General features: G+C 39.9%; 2 protein-coding genes across 4 annotated transcripts; one reads left to right on the forward strand and one right to left on the reverse strand.

The window, feature by feature from the left end:
- Nucleotides 1-2,179: 2,179 nt before the first annotated feature.
- Nucleotides 2,180-3,235, reverse strand: LOC116791030 (Krueppel-like factor 13). Its single transcript, XM_032696674.1, has 2 exons — nucleotides 3,061-3,235; nucleotides 2,180-2,780 (listed from the first exon to the last, which is right to left on the reverse strand). The coding sequence occupies exons 1-2, from the start codon at nucleotides 3,077-3,079 to the stop codon at nucleotides 2,395-2,397; spliced, it is 405 nt and encodes a 134-aa protein (XP_032552565.1). The 5' UTR covers nucleotides 3,080-3,235; the 3' UTR covers nucleotides 2,180-2,394.
- FAM102B (family with sequence similarity 102 member B) lies at nucleotides 2,196-21,070 on the forward strand. 3 transcript variants are annotated; one of them, XM_032696673.1, is made up of 12 exons: nucleotides 3,337-3,354; nucleotides 7,023-7,125; nucleotides 12,103-12,223; nucleotides 12,859-12,888; nucleotides 13,388-13,504; nucleotides 14,652-14,698; nucleotides 16,750-16,856; nucleotides 17,395-17,490; nucleotides 18,029-18,215; nucleotides 18,298-18,425; nucleotides 18,801-18,867; nucleotides 20,403-21,070. In XM_032696673.1, exons 3-12 carry the CDS (start codon nucleotides 12,152-12,154, stop codon nucleotides 20,443-20,445), a joined length of 894 nt encoding a protein of 297 aa, XP_032552564.1. In that variant the 5' UTR covers nucleotides 3,337-3,354; nucleotides 7,023-7,125; nucleotides 12,103-12,151; the 3' UTR covers nucleotides 20,446-21,070. The 3 variants fall into 3 exon arrangements, with proteins under 3 accessions (XP_032552563.1, XP_032552562.1, XP_032552564.1); XM_032696672.1 differs by lacking the exons at nucleotides 3,337-3,354; nucleotides 7,023-7,125 and adding an exon at nucleotides 2,196-2,377 and having other exon boundaries at nucleotides 20,408-21,070; XM_032696671.1 differs by lacking the exons at nucleotides 3,337-3,354; nucleotides 7,023-7,125 and adding an exon at nucleotides 2,199-2,377.
- The last annotated feature ends 515 nt before the right edge of the window (nucleotides 21,071-21,585 follow it).

The raw sequence follows: 21,585 nt of genomic DNA on the forward strand, positions 1-21,585 counted from the left end.
CAGCAAGGCAGGGCCTCCCCAGCCAGAGCCCACCCTCTGGTCCCCTAAGCAGGGAAAGGAGGCATCTACTGCAGCAAGGCAGGCCTGAGGCTGGGAACACACCTCAGGGTCCAGTCTAGCAACGGCAACCACATTCAGGCACACCCACGATAAAGAGAGACAGTTCTGAGATGAGTTAGGAAGCCAACAGGCAGGTCAGGGTCCACAACGAGGTACAGGCAACACAACCACCACCCAGCAGACAGATAAAGGTTTAAATAAGGACTCATGGCTCAGAGCTGAGCTTAAATGGGTCCCTTGAGCAGGGTGTGGATGAGGACTCAGGTGAGGCTTGTTAAGGTTTTTGCAGGTCAGCACATTAACAGCTTCCTGAGGCATTCAGTTATATAGAGGAGATGCTGACAGGGGATGCTACTCAGAGCACGTAGCCTATAATAATTTATGAAGGTTGCTGATTTATTTCTTCTCTGATGGGGAGTGAATTAATTCAGATTTTCTTTAAGGGATTGTTCAATAACTGGATGAACTGTACTGAACTTCAACAGATAATCTGTCTGGCCTGTAACCCTATTTTTCTTCCTACATTTTAATATGTTGGACCTTCTAGTTAAATAGGGTAATTGCTTTTCTCAACCAGAACCCTGTGTTTTTAACAAAACTCTGCAGTTGTTCTTTAGCCTTTAAAGAAAGAAGGATCTTAGTATGATTTGATATCAGCTAAATACTTAGTCCCTTTAGGTGCTGAAAGCTTTTCACTTTCCGTAGGCTCTTATGGTCTGTTAAGGAGAAAAGATTTTTCAGGATTACTTTAGGGCAGACTAAAGAAATGTTCTCAAGGGGAAGTCCTAGGTCAAGGCCAAATGCCTAGATCTCCTCTCTAAGATGTCTTCTTATTAATTCTACTCCAATTAAAAGACTTCTTTCAGAGTTATTACTTGACTTTAGGAGTTTTGTAGGGAATTCTTCATTAGGAATGTGAAACTGACAATGGAGTCAGAACTACCCATGTGACTCTTCTTACTAGAAAACTGTATATAAATTATTTTTCTGCATGTTGTAGGACAAAAAACCCAAGAGCATTTCTTTCCAGACACCTTTTTTTCCCCCAGCATTTTTCTACAGGACAGTTGTGGACATTTTGGTATACTTAGCCACACATCGTTTGTGATACCTCTATTCGTCAGGGATAAAATATATATCTATGTATTTATACTGAATGACGGGCAGCCTGCTTTCACCAGCTGCAAGATTTCAGGGGCTCAGCATCATACTCCATGCATAATCTCACAGATTCTTTTTCTTACCATGTGAACAAATGCTTACTTGCGGGAAGGCTGTTGTGCGTTAGTTTTCTTACGCAACACTGTAAAGAGGAAACTGATCTGCTGATGGAGGGTGCTCGGAGCTTGCTTTATGCTTAAATCCTCTGGAGTGGGTTTTTGAGACAAAGCTGTTCTCTGGAGAGTGTATGCTGGTGTTGAACTGTACATTAAACAAGAGCGTCCCATGTGTACTGCTGTAATCGCCTATGCCAGACAACTGTTCTTAAATGTAAACACCGATGAGTACACCCTCCTTTTCTACAAGACTATGAGCATCTGTTGCTCGTGTCAGAAGCGGCGTTATTTGTAAATTACAGGTTGAACGACTGTACAAGATCCCGAGAAGTTTTGAACTGCAGTAGAAGGTACCTAAATTCAGAGTTGAAAGTCCAAGGTCTAGATGATGCTTTGTTTTGTTAGTGCTCTGAAATGAGCGGCACGGGAGGTTTCCGCCGGCGGGACGCGCCCACCACCCCAGGGGGGTCTCCGGAGGCAGGAGAGCTGCCGGGGAGGGCGGGAGCAGCCCTGCTCGCCCGGCGTTGGGGCCGCGGCCACGTCACTGATCCGGACACCTCCGCTATTAAAAGCCTTTCCCTGGGCCGGGCTAGCTTCTTCGGGAAACCACACGCCCGCGTTCGAGCCTTTGGCGGCCGCGCTCGCCAAGGGGTCCGGCGGGCGCTCTCGGCGGCGGGCGGAGCGGAGGCGGGCGGGTTTGAAAGGGAGGCGCCGGCTGCCATGTAAGCGCTGTCCGGGAGCGCCGCGGCCGGCGGGGCTGAGCTGGGAGCGGCCGGAGCTCCGGCCCGGCCCGGCCCGAGTGCCGCCCTCGCCCCGGGCATGGGAGCGGAGCGGGGCGGCCGGCGCGGAGCGGAGCTGCCGTGGGGGCGGCCCGCGGGCGGCCTCTGGCCCATGGCCTTCATCATGATGAAAAAGAAGAAGTTCAAGTTCCGCGTGGAGCTGGAGCTGGACGAGCTTTCCTCCGTGCCCTTCGTCAACGGCATCCTCTTCTGCAAGGTGCGGCTGCTGGACGGGGGCAGCTTCAGCGGGGAGTCCTCCCGGTAGGTGCCTCCGGGGCTCACAAGCCGGGGGGCTGCGGGGTCCCCGCCCCGCGCGGGCCGTCCCTGTCCCACGGACTCCGCTCCAGTCCCCGTCCCCCCGAGAGCCGGGGCGGTCCGGCCGCCTCCGCAGCCCCTTGGCTGCAACTCGGCTCGGGGCGAGCCCGGGGCTCAGCCGGTTCCCATTGCCCGGCGGGCGGGGGCCCAGGGAAAGGAGGGGGCGGCTGCCCCGGGGCTTTTGGAGGCTGCTCGCCTTTCCTCTCGGCGATGGGGAAGCTCCTGTGGCACGGCGTGACACTGGGCAGGCTGCCTGTCCTCTCGTCCCGCCTGCTTTGCCAGCACCAACGGCGGGAGAACAGATGTGGGAGCATTTGTAGGCTCCTCTGTCTGCGTGGCCGCTCGCTGCCTGAAGTCGTAACGTTGTAAAATAAACACTGAGGCTCTTAAACACGGAGTAACAGGGGACATGAATCCCTCAGGGATGAGGGTTGTCCCAAAGAAGCAGGTCGCTTGTGCCATAATGCCTGGAGCTGTAACGCCTGCTGATCAGATGGGTAAGGGAGGGGAAGAAATTTCTTATTCCCAAGTCTGTAGTCTGTAGTCTCACTGTGACTGTGAGTTGGGCAAACTTAGTGTTTCATTCTGTTGGACAGTGGCTTGCTGTGTTTTGTTCTGTGGATGTTTACCTGGAGAGCGAAGTTCCATGAAAAAGTCCTCAATTATTCCTGGAAGTGTTCAGACCATGTGTCTTACTGACTTGGTTCACGCTCAGTTCTGCAGTGCAAATGCAGCAAGGCAGATGTCTTTTTTCTCTTTCTTTTCCTTCTGTTGTGTCTCAGCAATAGAGCCATCGTCAGCCGTGTCAGTGTTCCCCAGTCCATGGGTAGTGATGGGTAAATAGAATGACAGTGTGTTAATTTTTTCCAGGTACCAGGCAGAGGCAGAACCTTGTCAATAGGAAGGGTGTGCTGTGGCTTCAGGTCTGGGGAGGAGGAGACTCCCCTCCCATTACTCTTGTTCATGTTTTATGGGTTATTATATTACTTTAACATTATTATGAAAAGGATTTACTGGAAAATGTCTCATAGAATTCTGGGAGCAGACAGTAACAAGTCAGTGAATATTCAGTTATTTTCTTATTAAAATACTGCTGTTACAGAGCTTTCTAAATTATCTGCCTTTTATTCTGTAAATAAAATTAATCAAGGAGAATGAAGCATCAAAATGGAACTTTGGCCTAGAACTTCCTTATTTAACCATTCCATTATACTAGCATGTATAATTGAAGATTAATTTTTCTTCTGTGTGCTTGGAGGGTGTTCAACTCAACAGCGTTCTGTTCTCACTTCGTCTCCTTTCCTCAACATTTTTCTTGTGAGTGACTTCTTCATGAGTAATAGATGATGATGGCAGTCATGATTTCAGGCACTAATGTGCTATTATTGTCCTACTCCAGCCAATACTGTCTTGAAGTCATTTTCACAGGCTGACATAAATCTTCTGGACAGGATCTCTATTTTCAAGGAGTTGGTTTCCACTAAGCAGATGGTTTTGATACATTATTGTGATCTTAGTCTTTTTAGCCTTGCCTGTTTATGATGTTAAAATTAAAAGCTTGAAAGCCTACACGCATATCTTTCTGAATAGTCTATTCAAGTAAAATATGTGTGCTAGGAGGTAGTACGTGTAGTAGGAAGTGTCAGTGGAACTGTGATGATGTAAAAAATTGTATGTATTGTATGTATTGTATTAGAGTCAAAGTTTAGAAATTCTTCCATTTTCTTTTTCTGAGGGTATGGCTTAAAAAATAACAGCAATGGAATGTATGCTGGTATAACAAGGTCCCTGTAAGTTTAACTCATTCCTGCTGGGCTGAGAAGTGTTGAGGTATGCTGGTAGGAAGGTAAAGAATTCTTGTGCAGTGATCCTTCAGCGTCAATGTAGGGAGTGCCTTTGCTCTTGGCTTAAGAATTAACAGATGAATTTTCACAGTGGTGATTCAGCAAAGGGCTGAATAAATAAGGAAGAAATTAAGTTAACATCAGAGAGGCAGGATTTCAAAACTTGTCAGTTGCAAACTTTTTGTAGTGGCCATGCTTTTATTAGTCTCACTGTGAGCTGGCAGTTATATTCCTAAAGTAGTAATGTTTTTAGCCTTATAAAAGAAGTTTGAAGAATTCCGTTGTTTCAGAAAGTAATCTACAAACTCATTTCAAAAATTTTATAATACAGGGGAAAACTGACTGTTTTCTTCATAGCTTTTATTTTTGTTACTGAGGTCTAGTACTCTAGTTATTAAGTTCTCAGTTTGGTATCCATACACACCAATACCTTGCTGCCTCTTGCCTTAAAAAAAAAGGAGGGCAAAAAAAGGTCATAATTATAGTCTATAAACCACCCTAATATTACTAGCGTTTTCCTTCCAAAGCTTGCTCACTGAGAAAGAAATGTCATAAAAACACAGGTCAGTGGGTTGCCTTGGAATAAAGGCCCATATGTAGCAACTTGTAATGAAAATGGATTGAAGCGATTGTCTTGTCAGTCCTGCGTTGATCGTGGTGTATGAATGATTATAGCCCTGATCCTGCAAGCAGTGTGATACCTACATCATCCCTCTCATCGCTGAAGTGAGATGAAAAGAAGACAGAAAAAATTCAAGCAACTGAAACATAGGGTTTTTTCACTTGTCAGATCTTTGCCGAGAAGGAGCTACCTCCATGTTATGGAGACATGGTCTGTGTTATTGGAGACTTCTTGTCACAGTCCAGTTACTTTTCTGGCTGATATAGATGTGTGCCTGAAGTGTATAGAAATTCTGTGACCAGGTAAAACCAGCTTGTATAGTGCAGTACATAGTGATCTGGTTTGTATATAAATAGCAACCACATCACTTTGTGTTTTGGTGTTTGCATGTAGTTTTTTAGAAGTCAGATTTGAAAACTTTTATTTGAAACATCCCGATACATATTTGTGAGTATTTTCTGTAGGAAAAGAAAATTCTGTATTATAATGCTAAATGCTTAATTTAGCATTATAATATTCAAAATATTCAACTGACAAAATATTCAACTTTTAAAGTAATCTGGTAGTGCCAAATACAATTTTGATCCAAGGACATTGAACAGCCAAGTAGCAGCAGTGTTTAAACTAAGAGAAATTTTTGAGAGTTTCAGCAAGAGCAGGACCCCAGAATTCTGGGGAGAATGAACAGCTTGACTCTAAAACAGGGAAAATCTTGAAGGGAGCTGTGGGAGTGGGGAGGTTTGGTTTGGTTGTTTTAGCAATTCCTGCCCTCCCCTTTTTGTGCAGATTCCATGATTCTGTCTGTCTATAGACTGCCTGGTCATAAAATATCATGTACATAATGTCTAATGCACCATGAAAGGATGGGAGATTATTTCAGGGAAGAAAATTACACCTATGAATATTTTGAACAGGAAAAAATACTATTTTAAGGTACTTTAAAATAGACCAAATACTAAACATATTTATTCATGGCCATTTTACTGTAGACATAAATATATAACAAGTAGGCTTTCTGCAACTGCCCTCATTTTAACGGGCTGAAGAAATAATTGATGGGCCCCTAGAGTAGGTAACTGCTCATAGGCTGAGCTGTTGCTCAATCAGCAGCAAATGAACAGATGGGATATGCGGAAATCAAAGAAATTTTGGAAAGTAAAGGATCTTATTTCTTGAGGGTGTACTTTCAACACTGTACTGTATAGATTTAGATTACAGGAGCTGTAAGCCTGGTAGTTCCATTTTTAGCTTGGTTTCCAGCTGCACCTCACTCAAGGAAAGACTTGTTGGTTGGTGTGTTCTTCTGACTGCAGTCTTCAATTTGGTCGTATTCCCCTGCCTTTCAGGTCTGATTTCTGACAATTTAGACTGCTGATGTTTCTCTCTTCATTCTTTTACACAGCAACATTCTAAACTAAGAAGCTGATTATGATTGGTATCTGTGACAGACAGATTCAGGGTGGCCAAGAACTATAAGTTTTTCATGAAAACATTTTATTTTGCAACAGATTCCAGGGATGTGGGGTCTTTTTTTATGTACAGCACATTCTTGAGTCCTGAGAGGAAGTCTCAGATCTTCCATTACTTCCATATATATATATACTTATTCCTCATAGATACAGGCTAGAGCATATAATTGTCTTCTGTAGAAAGTGATTTCTTATCTTCCAGATAATAAGTACTTCTTATTTCTAGTGATGCTTGGCCACCTCCTTCTCGACTGTCTAAAACTACATCTATTTTTTGTGACACCAGGAAGTACATTTTCTGCCTCACGGGGCTCTTCAAATTGCCTTTTAACCATTCTTTTCCCAACTGCTGCTGTTGCATTTGAAAGGAAAATTATCTCCTGATAGTAACATAGGTTAACCGGCTCTCTGTTTTTAAATAATAACACTTGTTAGAAAAACATACCTGTCATGTGGAATCACTACCCTTATCACTCTGATCTTCCTGCATGATGTATAAATTCTGCTGACAGTCTTCAGAGCTGGATAATGCTCCTTCTAATAGCTTTTTCAGCTGTAACTGGATTTGCAGTTGGATAACCTGAAACAAAATAAGTTTTAAAGCACTGTAAGGAATATTGGCAGTGGGATAAAAATCCTGCCTTGCAATTTTGTAGGTGCTCTTTTCAGATTGTTGAATGTCCACTTAATGTTTTTTCAGTTGTTAAGAGACACTTGATTAAACAGCTTCCAGACCTTGTCCTCTGTGAAGAGGAAAAGGTAAGAAGGGGAAGTTCTCTACACAAACTATAACTTTTTTTTTCCAGGATGTAATTTCTTTGTACCTCTTCAGCCTTTCAGTAATAGTTACCGTAAAATGTGTTTAGTCAACTGATTTGGAGAATATGCTTGAGAAAGATGAAATAATTAATCAAAGGAGTGAAAAGTTTAAAATTAGGTCAGAAGAGGGTCATCTTTGGGCTACTGTAGGAGGAAAAATGTTTTTACAGTTTGCATTTTGCATGGGGCATAACTGGTTATTGCAGATATGAAAAGAGCTTAATCTTGTGAGACTTGTGTTACTGTAATTGTAAGTACTGGTAAGAGATACAACAACAGCTAACTTGCCACAAACAAGTTCCTGATAAGAGATGCATGACAGGCATCTGTTAAACAGGGAGGGGTGGTGGGAAAAGCTTTCATGGTTAAGGTGCCTGGCTTGTGCAGAATAGGCACCCTGGTTTAAAAAAGCTGGTGAGGGTTTGTTGGTTTGTTTTTTAAACCTGACCCCAGCACAGTACATGGAGCACAGTACTGCCATTTACAAGCACTAGAGAGCCTGATTGCCTTCATATTTTAAGAACTGTTTCTGTTCATGGAATAATTTCGGGCAAAGGGGACTGCTAGAGATCATGTAGTCCAACTGCCTGATCAAAGTAAGACTAACTTCAGTTCGATCAGGAAGCTCAGAGCTTTGTCCTGTCAGCTTTAGAAAATCTGTAAGAATGGAAATTACAGTTTTTGTAGACAACCTGTCCTTCTGCTTCACCACTTTTATTGTGAATGGTTTTCCCCTCATTTTATTGGAATTTCTCTGGTTTTTGGAATTTCTCTTTTTTCTGCTCCCCACTAAGAAACATCTGACTCCATCTTCTCTCTAACTCAGCAGAGAAGGCTGAAGATGGCAATTAGATCTTCTTTCACCTCATCTTCAGATTGTAAAAATCCCATGGTCCCAAATTCTCCTGCATCAGGTCCTTCATCCCCCTCATCCCTGACTCCAGACTACCATCTTACACCCCTGGACCTGCTTCAGTTTATTAGTGTCTGTCTTCTGCCGAGAATGCCCCTAAACCAGGCCCGGTGCTGCAGATACAGTCTCACAAATGTTCAACAGAGGGGAACAATCACTTCCTTTGACTTGCTGACTACAGTTTTTCTAATGCAGTTTGCCCTTCACAGTTCTAATTCCCTTCTAGGTCTCTTCATTTGCCTGTAACCAGCAGTTTTTCATCCATGTGAAGACTTTATATATATTTTATAAGGAATTCTTGACATGAAGTGTTGCTAAAGTTGTAACTTGTTTATTATGAGTAAAAACATGTGGCATAGAAAATGATTGCTCTGTTTGAGTTTTGCATGTACTAACAGCAAATTAACTGGGGAGCTGTAAACAAGTGGAGCTCTTCCTGCAGAGCAGCTGTTTGCTTACTGCTGAAATTTGTGAAACATTGAAGCTCTGTTTGTAAATGACTGGTTTTGTTCAAGTTTTTAGCAATGCTTAGGAAAAAATGGGGTTTTGTTGGAGAAAATCCATGTTCTTATATGCCCAGGCATGGGGGAAACACAGAGTATTAAAGGAAAAGTAAACTGTATTTCTTCCTGAATAGAAGAAACACAGAATTCCCAGTCCTGTCACAGGAGCCATCAGCCCATCAAAAGTCCATCTACACAAGCCCAGGGACACAGAGGCAGGTGGGGAACTGAAATTATGGGCTTAGACAAAAGGGCACCCTGTCCAGGCCCCTCCTAGGGCTGTCCCAGGAGAGCCTCAGCCCCATTGTCCAGGCAGGAAACCCATCATGTCAAACTAACACTGAAGCAATTTTTGGACTGAGGGGAGTTGCTGCATATGAGACACATCATGGGATACAGGGGAAGAGGCTTATTACGGGACATTTGGGGGAGGAACTAAAAGTGGAAGAAGGGATGAGTTTAAGTGATTTGATGAGGAACAAGTGTGGGAAAAACAGGGAGTTAAGGGGATAAAAGGGCCAGCAGTTAGATGTAAATAGTTTGCTGGTTGGTACATTTGTCTAATCTGTTTCTAATCAGTAATGTCTATTGTATTTTCATAATGAACTACATTCTAACTCCTTCCTTGGGGAAGGGCTCTCTGTTTACTGTGTATAGGAGCGTGGGAGTCTGAGTACCAGCAACTGGAGTCACGGTTTGGTGACACAGGGCCTGGGTGTCTGTGGTGCCAGCAACAGGAGACCTGAGTGAGCAGACTTAAGTACCAGCCATGAGAGTGGGACTGTGGGTCACAGGACCTGTGTGTCCTCTGTGCCAGCAGCTGGCCTGGGATCATGGGACAGAGCACTTAAGGGCCAGGAACTGGAAAGTAGAGAATGAGTTAAAGCCAATGCAACCCACAGGGGTGGGACTAGGAGTCAGAGATCTGTGTGCCTGTGGAGCGAATGCAGGTGTGTGAGTATGCAAATGCCATCAGGGATCAAGCTGGACTAGCTGTGGAGCAGGTGCTGTAGCCTGGGAGCCATATATATATCTATATCTATATATCTCCACAGATATATATGATATATGTATCTCTGGCAGAGCTCTGTGGTGCTCAGCTGGGGAGGGGAGTGGGCTGGCTGCCTGTGAGTGCTCTGTGTGCCTGTGACCTGTGTGTGTGTGCTGGCTGTGGGTGCTTACCAGGAATACATCTTCAGCCTTGCTGCTGGTGGGATCTGGAGAGCAGAGCTGCAGCAGCCACACTTCTCTCAGGCCGTCTTATCAACATGACATATTTTCTCCTTGTTTACAGCATTTGAAATTTAACCAATGTGGAACTGTCTCTCTAAAGAAAAAATAACTTGTTAAACTGATGATAAACTATGCTTTGGAATCACTTTTTCTTACAATATCTGTTAATTGAATTTATTCTTTGTTACATATTACTGACAGCATTCATTAAATCACACCAAAGCACTACAATCCAGTACGTATCTGAATGAATCTTAGTAGCTAAGATACGTTTTTGATTAAGAAAACAACTGGTTTTGCTTTGCATGTGGTAAAGTGACTGGAGGCTCATAGGAAGCTGACTCAGAGTGGAAAGCTTTCCCCAGCAAAGCTTTCCCAGTGTGTCTGTAGCACAGCTGCCAAGAAGTTATCTGGGTTCGTTTCCATAGTAACCAATCAATACAGCTGTTTATTTTCTAAAGGCCTTGCACTTCAACTAAGAATCTTATAAACTTAGATGTTACTGTTTAAGTTAAATGCTCTGATTATTTGACCTTTTTTTTCTTTTTTTTTCTGCCAGCATGATGGGAATAGGTAGCTGATACTCTTCTTTAGTAAAAATTTACTTTAATTAAAATATGTCAAAATGTTCTATTATAAAATGGAATTAGAAGAATGTTCAGTGGGAGTGGGGGCAGTTGGTTGGGTTTGGTTTTGGATTGTACAAGGAAAGTACAGAAAAGTTTACGATGTAAAACATACCAGATAAATGGTAGTGGGTGTAGGGAGTATGTTCCTTTTAGGTCACATGCTTGAATGTGACTCAGTGTCACATCATCAGAATCTGTTAGTCTGTTGTGGTCGTTAAACTGACTCATTTTAGGCAGGCTAGTTTATTCCTACTTTAGGAAGTCACAGTGCCAGTGAGCACTGTGCTGGCTGTCTCAACAGCAGAGCACACAGGGGGCTTTTGTGAGTGCCCTGCAATTCTTTGCTTTTCCATAGGTGTGATGAACTCTGACTCCAACTTATGCAAAACCATAGAATTCGATCTGTTAAAGACATCAAGCTGGATCTTCAATAATAAGCTACTGTAAGAAGTTAATATAAAACATAGCAATGTATGCATTAGAAAAACTGAAGAGAAAAAAGGACAAATATCACTTTAATATGTTAAGACTGTACTTCAACGATTAGAGTGGTAGAAGAAATTATCTCAGTTTCTTCTCCAAGTTTTGAGTTTAGAAAGATGGGGCTAGAAAGGAGCTGTTGATCACTGAGGCAGGTCCCTCAGAATCACAGTCCTTACGTCCCGTTATTGACAAACTGGCCAACCTTGCTGTAAAATACAGTAAGATTTTTTTGATGCTTCTTCTCTTATTTGAAGGCTGAAACTTGCTCTGTGATTTGAGACCTTTTAACTTTCAGTTTTAAGTGGGTGTTTGGATATACTTTATTTTGGTCCTAACCACTTTTCATTTGACTTAAAGTTATTTGCTCTCTCAAGTGTTTGAAACACCAGTGTATTTTTATTATATGCAATTTTTTCTTTTAAGATACCAGAGTTTTCCTGTACCTGTTCATTTTGGAGTCTATTCTTGCTTTGTTGGCCCAACAGAATAACGTGTTCTATCTGAACCTTACAAAATGACATTAATATAGCTGAAAGCATTCTACATTTTTGCCTTGTCTCAGCTGCATCATACTGGCGGACTGCTATCTTCCTGTGAGGAACAAATCCATTCAGATATGTCATCTTGCTCTCAAATGGCAATCTGCGTATGTAGCTGAAATTCTGGTTTGCCCCAAGTTCATTACGTTGTGTCTGGTTATTCCACATCATGTCCTTTCTGCTTTTCCAAGTCTCAAATGTAACTAGTTCTGCTTGTATGATGCTCCCTTTCTCTGTATTAAAAAACTACTTGTCAAAGACGCTATCTTGAGCACAGCGCAAAACTCAGTGACTTGGAAGACAGTGCCTGAGAGCTAATGTTCAGGAAACTTCAGTCTCCCGAGGCAAACTGGAGAAATTATGGCCTCATTCATCTGCAAAAACACATGGCTGTTTAATTTTTCTGGAGGTCTTTATATTGTGTTCAAGGTTTGAAGCAGCTACTGGTCAAAGAGAAGAATGGAGGATTATTATTATTCAGGCTTTGGAACACAATTTGCATGAAGTGACCATTCTACAAACAGTGGAAACAGTGTTGGTTCTTGAGCTGTCTTACTGCAGTTAATGGTTCTGAATGTATATGACACTAATACTAAGTGTATGCTCTCTATTTGCAGGGAGGTGGTGCAGGCAAACTGTGTCCGCTGGAAGAAAAAGTTCTTATTTATGTGTAAAATCAGTGCCAGTGCCACAACAGGGATTCTGGATACTTGCACGTGCAGGGTGTCTGTACGGAAGGTAAGTAGCTCTTTTCCCCTCCTCTCCTCTTTCCTTGCTCCTTCTTCACTTGTTTTAATTTTGGAATTTAATTTTGGAACTTCATAGGGTAAATTTTAGCTGCAACCATGTCAGGTATTCCTTTTGTCAAAATTTCGTGGTAATGTTATTAATTACCTTACTTTGACTAATTCATGGGGGTTTTATGTTCTTTTTGAAAAGAACACTTTTTTCCAGCAGGGCATCAAAGGAATCCCTCATCAGTGTTTATAAAGTTATCAAACTTTATAAAGATTGATACTTCCATCAAGCAGCAATAAGCTTAGAGGCCTCGAACTATGCTAAGTACCAGAATTTTGTACACAGCACGTCCTACCTTTGGGGCCAGACCTTGGAAAAGCCAAATGGCATCAGGCAATCACTGTTCCCCCTCTCCAGGATGACAGTCTCCTGCTGGCCTGCACCCAAAGGCATTATGAATACTAAGTTCTAAATGACAACAACACAGTTTAGCGTGTGTGGTGAGGTATTTTAAAACAAAGATTAGTATCTGCTTTTCTAAAAAAACCAACCAAACAAAACAAAGGAAAATCATGAGTCAGTATCTTTAATGGATTAATGGTGTGTCTTTTTTCCTTTTTTTTTTTTTTTCCTAGGAATTAAAAGGAGGAAAGGCATATGCAAAGGTAAATTGAGATGTAGGTAATTTTGCCTACAGATAAGCTTTTCTTTCTTGTCCTTTTATACCCTTTTAAAGTAATTCCAGAATAGTACTCGAATACCTATGATTTCATTATGTGCATTATAGTGACACAGTGCTGTTGGAACTCTTTATCAGTGCACTTAGTAACTATATAACAATATTATACCACCAATTTTTTTTCTTTCAATTTGATATGTGGAAAGGATTAAAGATAGCAGGTGTTTACATTAAAAAAATAAAGAAAACTCTCCTCATTATCCTTCTCTTTGGGCACTTTAACTTTTTAACTGAAAACAGAACTATGCTGAATTTGACACTCAAAGTTAGTTTTCTGCTTTTTGCCTGGGGCCACTCCCTTTAATTGGCATCCTCTCTGCTTGGCAGCAGAGAAACTGCTGTTGAGTGTTATTCAGTGTTGGATGCTGCAAGTACCTTCATTTAGTCATATGCTTACCGATAACTTTGTCATTTTCTCTTAACAGCTGGGATTTGCAGATCTAAATCTAGCAGAGTTTGCTGGATCGGGAAATACCACTCGTCGCTGTTTACTGGAAGGTTATGATACCAAAAATACAAGACAAGACAACTCCATTCTCAAAGTAATTTGTTTCTTTTATCATACTTAAAGTAATAAAGCAGAGAACAAGTGGTACTACTGAGCACTTAATGAAATTTAAAACTTATTTGCTGAACCTCTTTCTAGAAGGAGAGCTATTTAAAGTAAAAACAAAAGCGTTGTTTAGAGACAATCTTTAAAATCCATGCAGTCAAAAATAGAACTTGTCCTACTCTTTGAAATGGAGCTGGATAGCTGTAAAAGAAAAGCTTTCAAAAAGTATTCTAATGGTAGCTGAAAAATGAACAAGTTAATACATTATATCTTTAAGACTGGACAACTTCCTGTGCATCTTTCTGAGAGTGAATCTGTTAATTGGCTTATTTATGCATACGGCAGCTTCAACACCTCCATGACTCCTGGGGCTTTTCTGTTTTCTATGTAATAGTAATTGATGTAACAGTTGGTGAGGATTGTTGCAAGAAACCTCCTCTGCCATCCTCTTCCATTATTCCATGGAGTTAAAAAAACTGAGTAAGCTCCATAAACATGAAAAGAATTCCTTAGACAATGTTTCAAGTAATTTTAAAAAGAATTAATTTTCCTACTGAGACACTAGGCTGAGTTTCCCATATTATTCAGTATGCATGCACTTCTGATTTCTTTGATGGTCACAGGCTGTGTCCAGAACACTTGTAATTGATGGCTTTGACCTGGCTCACAAGCCTTCTCAATGCACTGTGTCTTATGGCTTATTTACCTGGGGTGGTTTTGCTGGGTCTGATGTCAGCACAACCCATTCCTGTAAGGCAACAGTTTGCTAAACACCCTCAGCAAAGAACATACTTCAACACCCACTGTTCTAAACAATATTCTGGTTGCTCATTAATGTTTTAGATTTTCTGTCTCTGTTTTTCCCTTGAAGCCATCTTAACTATTAATGATTTTAAGGTTCTCCTTGATCTATGTGTAGTTTTCAGAATCTTGTAGACGTAACTATGTTACTTTAAATGCTATTTTGTGTTGTTTGCATGCCTACTAAGAAAAAAAATGTAACTTTTTGGTGATGATGGCATTTTACTTTACTTAAATTTAATATTTGTGGCAAGTGTAACTTAGTAACATGACCATGTATGTGTCACCGACCAATTTTTTTTTCTTACAGTGGGTTTTGTTTCCTTAACATGTAGGTTTTGATCAACATGCAGCTAATGTCTGGAGACCCATGCTTTAAGACGTAAGTTTGTTAAAAGTAAAAAAAAAAAAAAAAAACTTAAGGAAAACTGTTCCTGCAGCAACCTTATATAAAGGGACTTGATACAGGGTGATCTGACTAATACTTGTGTTTGGAAAACGCGCTGTTACACCTTTTATTCACAAGTCTCTTATGATTTTAAAAGATTCCTTTGGGAATCTTAAAAACACAACAGAAGTGCAATATGACTTAATACAAGAGAAAGCACTTACAGATGTTTAGTTAGCAAAGACATATGCAACCTAGTAAAATTGCAGGAGGTAACATCTGAGGGGGGAGGTAGCTAGGAAAATACACTGTTACATATTGAAGATCCTCAGTCTCATTGTCCTTAATCTGTAGTTAGGGAAATGTAATAGTTTTGCAATGGTTTTGCACCAGTCTAACTTAGGTGATTCACCATAGGAACTCTTTAGTGTCCCCTTGCACTAAAAGAACACTGCAGAGTCTTATCTTGTGCTTACTGAATAAATACCAAGAGGGTGTTATCTGAATTTGTTTGATTGGGCAAAACTTTTCTGTATCCTTAGTTATTTAGCACCTCTTTTACTTTAGAGCAGCTTTAGTAAATTTACTTTAGAGTCAGACCTGTTAACAAATACATCACTGGAACCGATAAACAATTTCTCAAAGGCAACGAATCATTACTCTTGTATACTAATAAAATGATGTGTTTCTGGTTTTTTACTGGCTAGTACTGAAGGAGTTGAAATTAGTACCTAAATAGCTTTCTGGTTCCCTAGGAAAAAACCTCTAACTCAAGTTATTCAGACTTGGCATTTTCTGCCAAACTGGTGATATAACCATTTCCTGGAACATAAACTTTCAACACAACAGAACAAAAAATTTATCTAATCCAGATGTCCTTTGTAGAAGGCAAAATAAGCCTTAAAACAGTTTCACAATCTGGAATCAGATACATATTTTGTGAAGAAGCCTAGAAGGCTTGATGTTTGATCTGGGATGGCATCCCTGAAAGCATTCAGCTCTTGCTTTCAGAAGTATGTTAGGCAGTTAAATCACACAAGCACTGTATTTCCAGTAGTGCTTTTTTTTCTTTCTCTCTTTACTTTCAAACATAACATAAGAAGGGATATGTTACTGTACATAAAGACAGTGACTAATTTATTGAATATGTCAGATCTAAAAATGTCAACAAATATCCATTTGTTTGCAGACCAACATTCTGTTCCCAAAGTAGGAAATAAAAAAGCATTAAAAAAACCTGTAGGCAACATCTTGAAATGTATTTTGATTGTATTGCTTGCAAGAGAAGATTGCTTTCACTTTGTCATTTTCTGTTAGTTTCTTTTGCACTAGCCAAACACAAACTTAGAGGTTTTATATCCCTTTGGATCTTGGTATTAGCTTAAACAAGCATTTAAGCTTTATTCAAAGGTTTTTAATATTGAACCAAAATTTAAATAAATGTCATACATGATGCTTTTTTTATTTTGTAGGAGGTAAAATTTAGAGGGGAATACATGGAGATGGTGCCATAGGCCCCTTTGTTAGGAGTGGAAGGGTTACCAGCCCAGAATCTCCTCCTGTACTGTGACAGATGAAACAAAGCCAGGAGTACATCACAGCAAACAGGCAACTTGGCCAACTGTCACATTGTGCACGTTTGGGATTTTTTTAACTTATCATCTTGTCATGCATTCCATGAAGTACTGAATTACATGTATTCTTAGCATGTAAACTATCCTGTGATTCATACACTTAAAAAAAAAGAACTTCAAAATAAAGACATATCACTCCCCCAAATCATGAAAAAAGGAAAAGCCCTTCCCACGATCCCCAGAAGCCTGAGGGACTGAGGGCTGAACAGATCAATTCTGTAAAATGTCCTTAAGCTCAGTAGAAAAAGCTTTTTTTTTTTTTTCCTTCAACAGGGGAGTAGAATTGTAGGTCTGTTAACTTGATGCTCAGTATGAATTACGCCAACTTACTTGAAAGAAGAACTATGTGTTAATCAATTAGGAGGGATTACAACAAAAGTACAGCAAATCTGAACCACCTTTTTCTTATAGGCCTCCTTCCACAGCAACATCTATAGCAATTGCTGGAGAATCAGAATCTTTGCATGAAGACAGGAAAGGTGGAGAAAACTTAAAAGTAGCACATCTGGGTGTAGCAGGTAAATAATAATGCTCTTAATTTCTCAATGTTTTAATAACTGGCCTCACAGCTTCAAGGAGATGTACAGAATACTTCGAATCTTAAAGGGATGCTGACAGTTGGCCCACAAAGGAACCTTCTTACATGGCTTATTAGTTTCTACTCCAAACACAGCTGAAGCTCTTAACCACAGTTAATTTCCCAGACAGAAAACATCTGGCACAACATTCTACTATGATACTAGAGAAAGCATGGTCACCTCTTTAATGTTGACACTGTAGACAAATCTAGAACTACGTTTCATACAAATCTTTCTAACTCTGGTTGTTCTCTGTTTTACTCAGATACATATTATGATTTTTTTTTTTTTAAGGAATGCATATTCATTAACATACACGGTATTTTTGCAGCACTTCAATCTCCAGAAGGTTTGCAGAAAACCAGTGTCAAATCTCTAATCCCTCTGGGAAATCTGATTTTTGAATCTAATCAAGATTACAGGCAAAATAGTAGTAAAGCTGGCTTTAGGAACACTATCTGACTTGTGTATGTTGCAGATATCTCATCAAAGAGTGCCTCTGTCCCAGATGAACTTGGTGCATGTGGACATTCCAGAACATCAAGCTATGCAAGTCAGCAATCAAAACTGTCAGGTAGCTGTTAATAATTTTGTTACAAGTTGTTGGGGAATTATTTACTTTCACAGGTTTAGACAGTAGACAATAAATATACTTTATGTTTAAAAAGATTTTGAAGTTGAAAGCTTTTTCCTAGGACCTTCAGGTGTGCTGAGGGTAACGCTTTTTCCCCTCTTAAAATCACAGTGAACGATCTCTTCTGATGCCAGAAAGCTTTTTGCCCTCGTTCCCTTCAACTAACATATCTGAATGAGATTTTCACGTCTTCCATGTGTAAAAACAACTTGCAAATAGAGACGTAGCTCTAAAAGCTGAAGGGAATGACATTTGCCATGATATTTGATATTTGTTATGAAGTAAGAGTTATTTAGAACAAAAAGAAAATGGCATGTGCTAGAATTCAAAACCTGAATTCCCTAGTTTATGTATGCACATACATTCATAGGGCTTTTGAAGTCTCTTGAGAAGAAGACAAAACACAAATTCTGCTTTCAGGATGGACCTTGGCTGTCAAGAACATACCTAACCCAACTCTCCTGCATTTTTCCAACAGGATATAGCACATGTCACTCTAGATCATCCAGTCTGTCTGAACTCTGCCACAGGAGGAACACCTCAGTGGGGAGTACCTCAACGGGAACTGGAAGTATTCTAGAGCCATGTGAAGAGTCTGAGCCAAAAGTAACTGAAGCTAATATTGATACATCTCCTGAAGATGCACCATCAGAAAAACAATGCAGGTACACTTAACCTGAAGGCATTATCTAGCAGAAGTAAAACACAAATTACTTCTAAGAGCTCTAAATATATTTATTTTTGCAGACATCCTGTAAAGCAAGATTCTGTGGAGTCACAGCTAAAGAGGGTTGATGCTACCAGAATTGACGCTGATGATATAGTTGAAAAAATACTTCAGAGTCAAGACTTCAGTTTAGACTCAAGTGCAGAAGGTATGGAGATAAATAAGGAAGCTTAGAAAAAACTGATGTACATTACAGGCTGCAGGAAAATCCACTCTCTTCATAGTCCCTGTTGCTTGTAATCATAAGGACTGTGCACATGGATCACTACATTTTCTGCTTCACTCTGTCTCCCAAAAGTCTAACAACCCTTACATGAGTCAGGGAACTTTCCCATGTAATTACTTTAAGCCTAAAAAGAGCAGGTGCAAATCTACACCAACCTACACCATGTGAAGTTTGGTTCTTCATTAATTGACATATTTGCATCTGAAAGCATCAGCTACAAAACTAGTAGATTCAAAATTACTTAGTGTTCGGTAAGGCAACATATAGCTAACATATTTTAATTCGCTTGCTTTTTAGAAGAAGGTTTAAGATTATTTGTGGGCCCTGGTGGAAGCACTTCTTTTGGAAGCCATCTACCTAACAGGTATGTAACCTAAACAACTAATTCATAGACGATACTAAAGAAAAATGCATCTTATACAGCAATTAATCTTTATCTATATTCTTGATCTTTCTATCTTTTTATTTTGCATAATTTAAAAGCACCAAAAGAACTAGATTGGCAGCTTTTAAAACAGAACACACAGATTAGTTCCAAAACAGAACCGATGTGTCAGCCATAAGAATTGTAACTTCCAGACCTCCTGAAGAATCTCAGTTCCAGAATTTTCAGATATGAGCAATGTTTCCGTATCAACACAGGAAACAGACACCAGTTTCAAATCTTAGCTCTCTAGCCTTTCCACTGGAGTGGAAAGTTTTAAGTGTTTTAACATCTACCTTTACAATATCAAACTTGTATGTCTTCCTGATAACAAGCGCAATTTTCTTCAGTTTGGTTTTTCTCACGAATCCTGTTTCCATTTGTTACATGGTTTGTTTCAATGGTTTGTTCCTCTTTCAACTATCTGCAGCCCTGTACCCGCTCCTTTGATAATCTGCTTCAGATTATCTTCTTGTAGTTGTTTCAGAACAAGAGACATTTTTTCTTCTCTAAACCCTCTTCAAATACTCTAATATATGACTCGACCTGAATGTATTAATCTTTTCAGATGAGAAGCATGAGAAACAGGCAAGAATATGCTCTAATACCATGTTTCTGCAGTCTAATATAACTCAACATTTTTATCTCAAGAAATTAGCACATCATTAGTATTTCAGCAGTTATTTCTGAAGTTAGGTATAAAGGCAGCTAGTAATGTGTTGAAAGTAATAAAATAATTGCATTTGATACGTGCAAGCAATCCTGATGGTTAAAAGATAATTTTAAAAAAAAGGCTTATCTGCAAACTGAACACACCAATGTTTATCTCAGATAACGTGTTTGGGTACAGAACACACTTCTGTAGTATAGAGAGATCTGTCCTAATTTAGTTACCACAACAGGCCAGGCCCACTACTAAACTAAGGTAGGGCTTGCCCCATTAATTTTTTACACGGTACTGCAATTTGCCGTGGAAAACCATCCACTATGGTCTGTCATGTGGAGGGTTTTTTTTTTACAATGCATGAACAAAAGACTGGAAGATGTTTTTCTTGTATTCTAATGTAAGATGACTATTACTTACTGGTTTTTTAGATAATTTATCTGTTTATGTATAAATTTGTATTAAAAGTATTAGCTGCATATGATATAGCTGTGGGGAGGGGTATCCTAAAGGTCATGTTTAAGAAATTATAGAGAAGTCCAACAGTAACTTCTTTTTCAGTAACATTACTTTTCATTCTCTATTTTGGCTTTAGTATAACAAAAAACACTTTAATGCATTAAACTGTAGGTGACTCAGTGGTATGATAATAATCACCCTTCACATTTAGCTGTTTGGTTGGGGGGGTTGTTGGGGGGTTTTTGGCTGGGTGTTGGTTGGGTTGATTAAACAATAAAACTGCTGATCTGTGATATTTGCTGTTTAGCTTCCATTTAAATTGACATTGAACTAATTTCTTTCAAACTTTCAGAGTAGGATCTGGAGCATATGAGCAGGTGGTGATAAAACGCTGAACTAGAATGACAAATGAGGAAAACTTTGAGCTCTGGTGTTGATACTTCTGGTTTTGTTTGCTCTGTTGCAAGAGTTGAGAAACACAAAATTAACTCCATGTGATATTTTTCTGAAAAGGAACGGAATGCCTCTTGCTCCTAGAGCATCATCTTCTGTGGTATGAAGGCAATGTTTAACTGTGTATACCTTGTGAGAGCACTTGGACTGTTTTTGTAAGCTCTATCTGATGTTATTGGGATTAATTTTTGTGTGAAACATCTTTGGAAGCATGATGAAGCAAGTCCCATTTCGGTATTTTATACAAGAGATCACTTGTGGTGATGTACTTTGTTCGTGACTTCATTAGAAAAGAAGCTTCTGAAAGTTGGTCTTAAATGCACCTGAAAAAAGTAATTACTCAATTTGATTCTACCTGCCACTGTAGTCTTATAGAGGCTAATTACTTCTATCAAGTCAGTCATTATCAAGCCAATGTTGTGGCCTCCACAAAACAGCTCAGCTATGTTTTAACAGAACTAAAAGCTTAGGAGTACTGAGCACAACTTCACTGTAAGGTTGAACAGCAGAAGTGAACTCCACACACATTTAAAAAAAACCCACCAAAACTAAATACATCTAAACCAGCCAGTAATCAATTGTGTTAACTGTAAATCAAGTCCACAGGTTTAAATGCATGAAATGTGACATGTTTTTTGTTCAAGTGATGAAAGAAGTGGGAATCCACATCAAAACACTAAGGCACAGAAGAGTTGTAGCAAGAAAGCTGGCTTGATTGTTACATCTGGAGGACAGACAGAAACTCACTCCAACAATGCATGAACATTAAGATTCAATGGGATGGTACTGTTTACAAACCTAGTCAGTAGTTTACTACCACTTATATTTTTTTAGTGTAGCTTAATTCTTCACAGTTAGTGCTTTGCTTGTGTTTTGAATGTGCCTTGCGGGATTGGGGACATACAGGGAGATTAAAGAATTTACTAAGAATTTAAGCTTTAAAACTAGGTAAACATCTATACTATTATTATTATAACTTGTTAAGAGAAGCACTTTATTGTAGACATGCTCTGCACTCTGAAAAAGTTTTAGTGTGCAACATCTTTGTTGAACACTTCCTTCTTCAGTATCTGTCCACTGTT

The sequence above is a fragment of the Chiroxiphia lanceolata genome, chromosome 9, assembly GCF_009829145.1.
Source record: "Chiroxiphia lanceolata isolate bChiLan1 chromosome 9, bChiLan1.pri, whole genome shotgun sequence".
NCBI lineage: Eukaryota > Metazoa > Chordata > Aves > Passeriformes > Pipridae > Chiroxiphia > Chiroxiphia lanceolata.

What these genes read in the sequence shown, in the direction of transcription:
- FAM102B (XM_032696671.1), top strand. Translation starts at nt 2,229, where the DNA reads ATGGCCTTCATCATGATGAAAAAGAAGAAGTTCAAGTTCCGCGTGGAG. An exon ending in GCAGGGTGTCTGTACGGAAG is followed by an intron (nt 12,224 to 12,858) that starts GTAAGTAGCTCT and finishes TTTTTTTCCTAG; the next exon opens with GAATTAAAAGGAGGAAAGGC. An exon ending in AGCACATCTGGGTGTAGCAG is followed by an intron (nt 16,857 to 17,394) that starts GTAAATAATAAT and finishes TGTATGTTGCAG; the next exon opens with ATATCTCATCAAAGAGTGCC.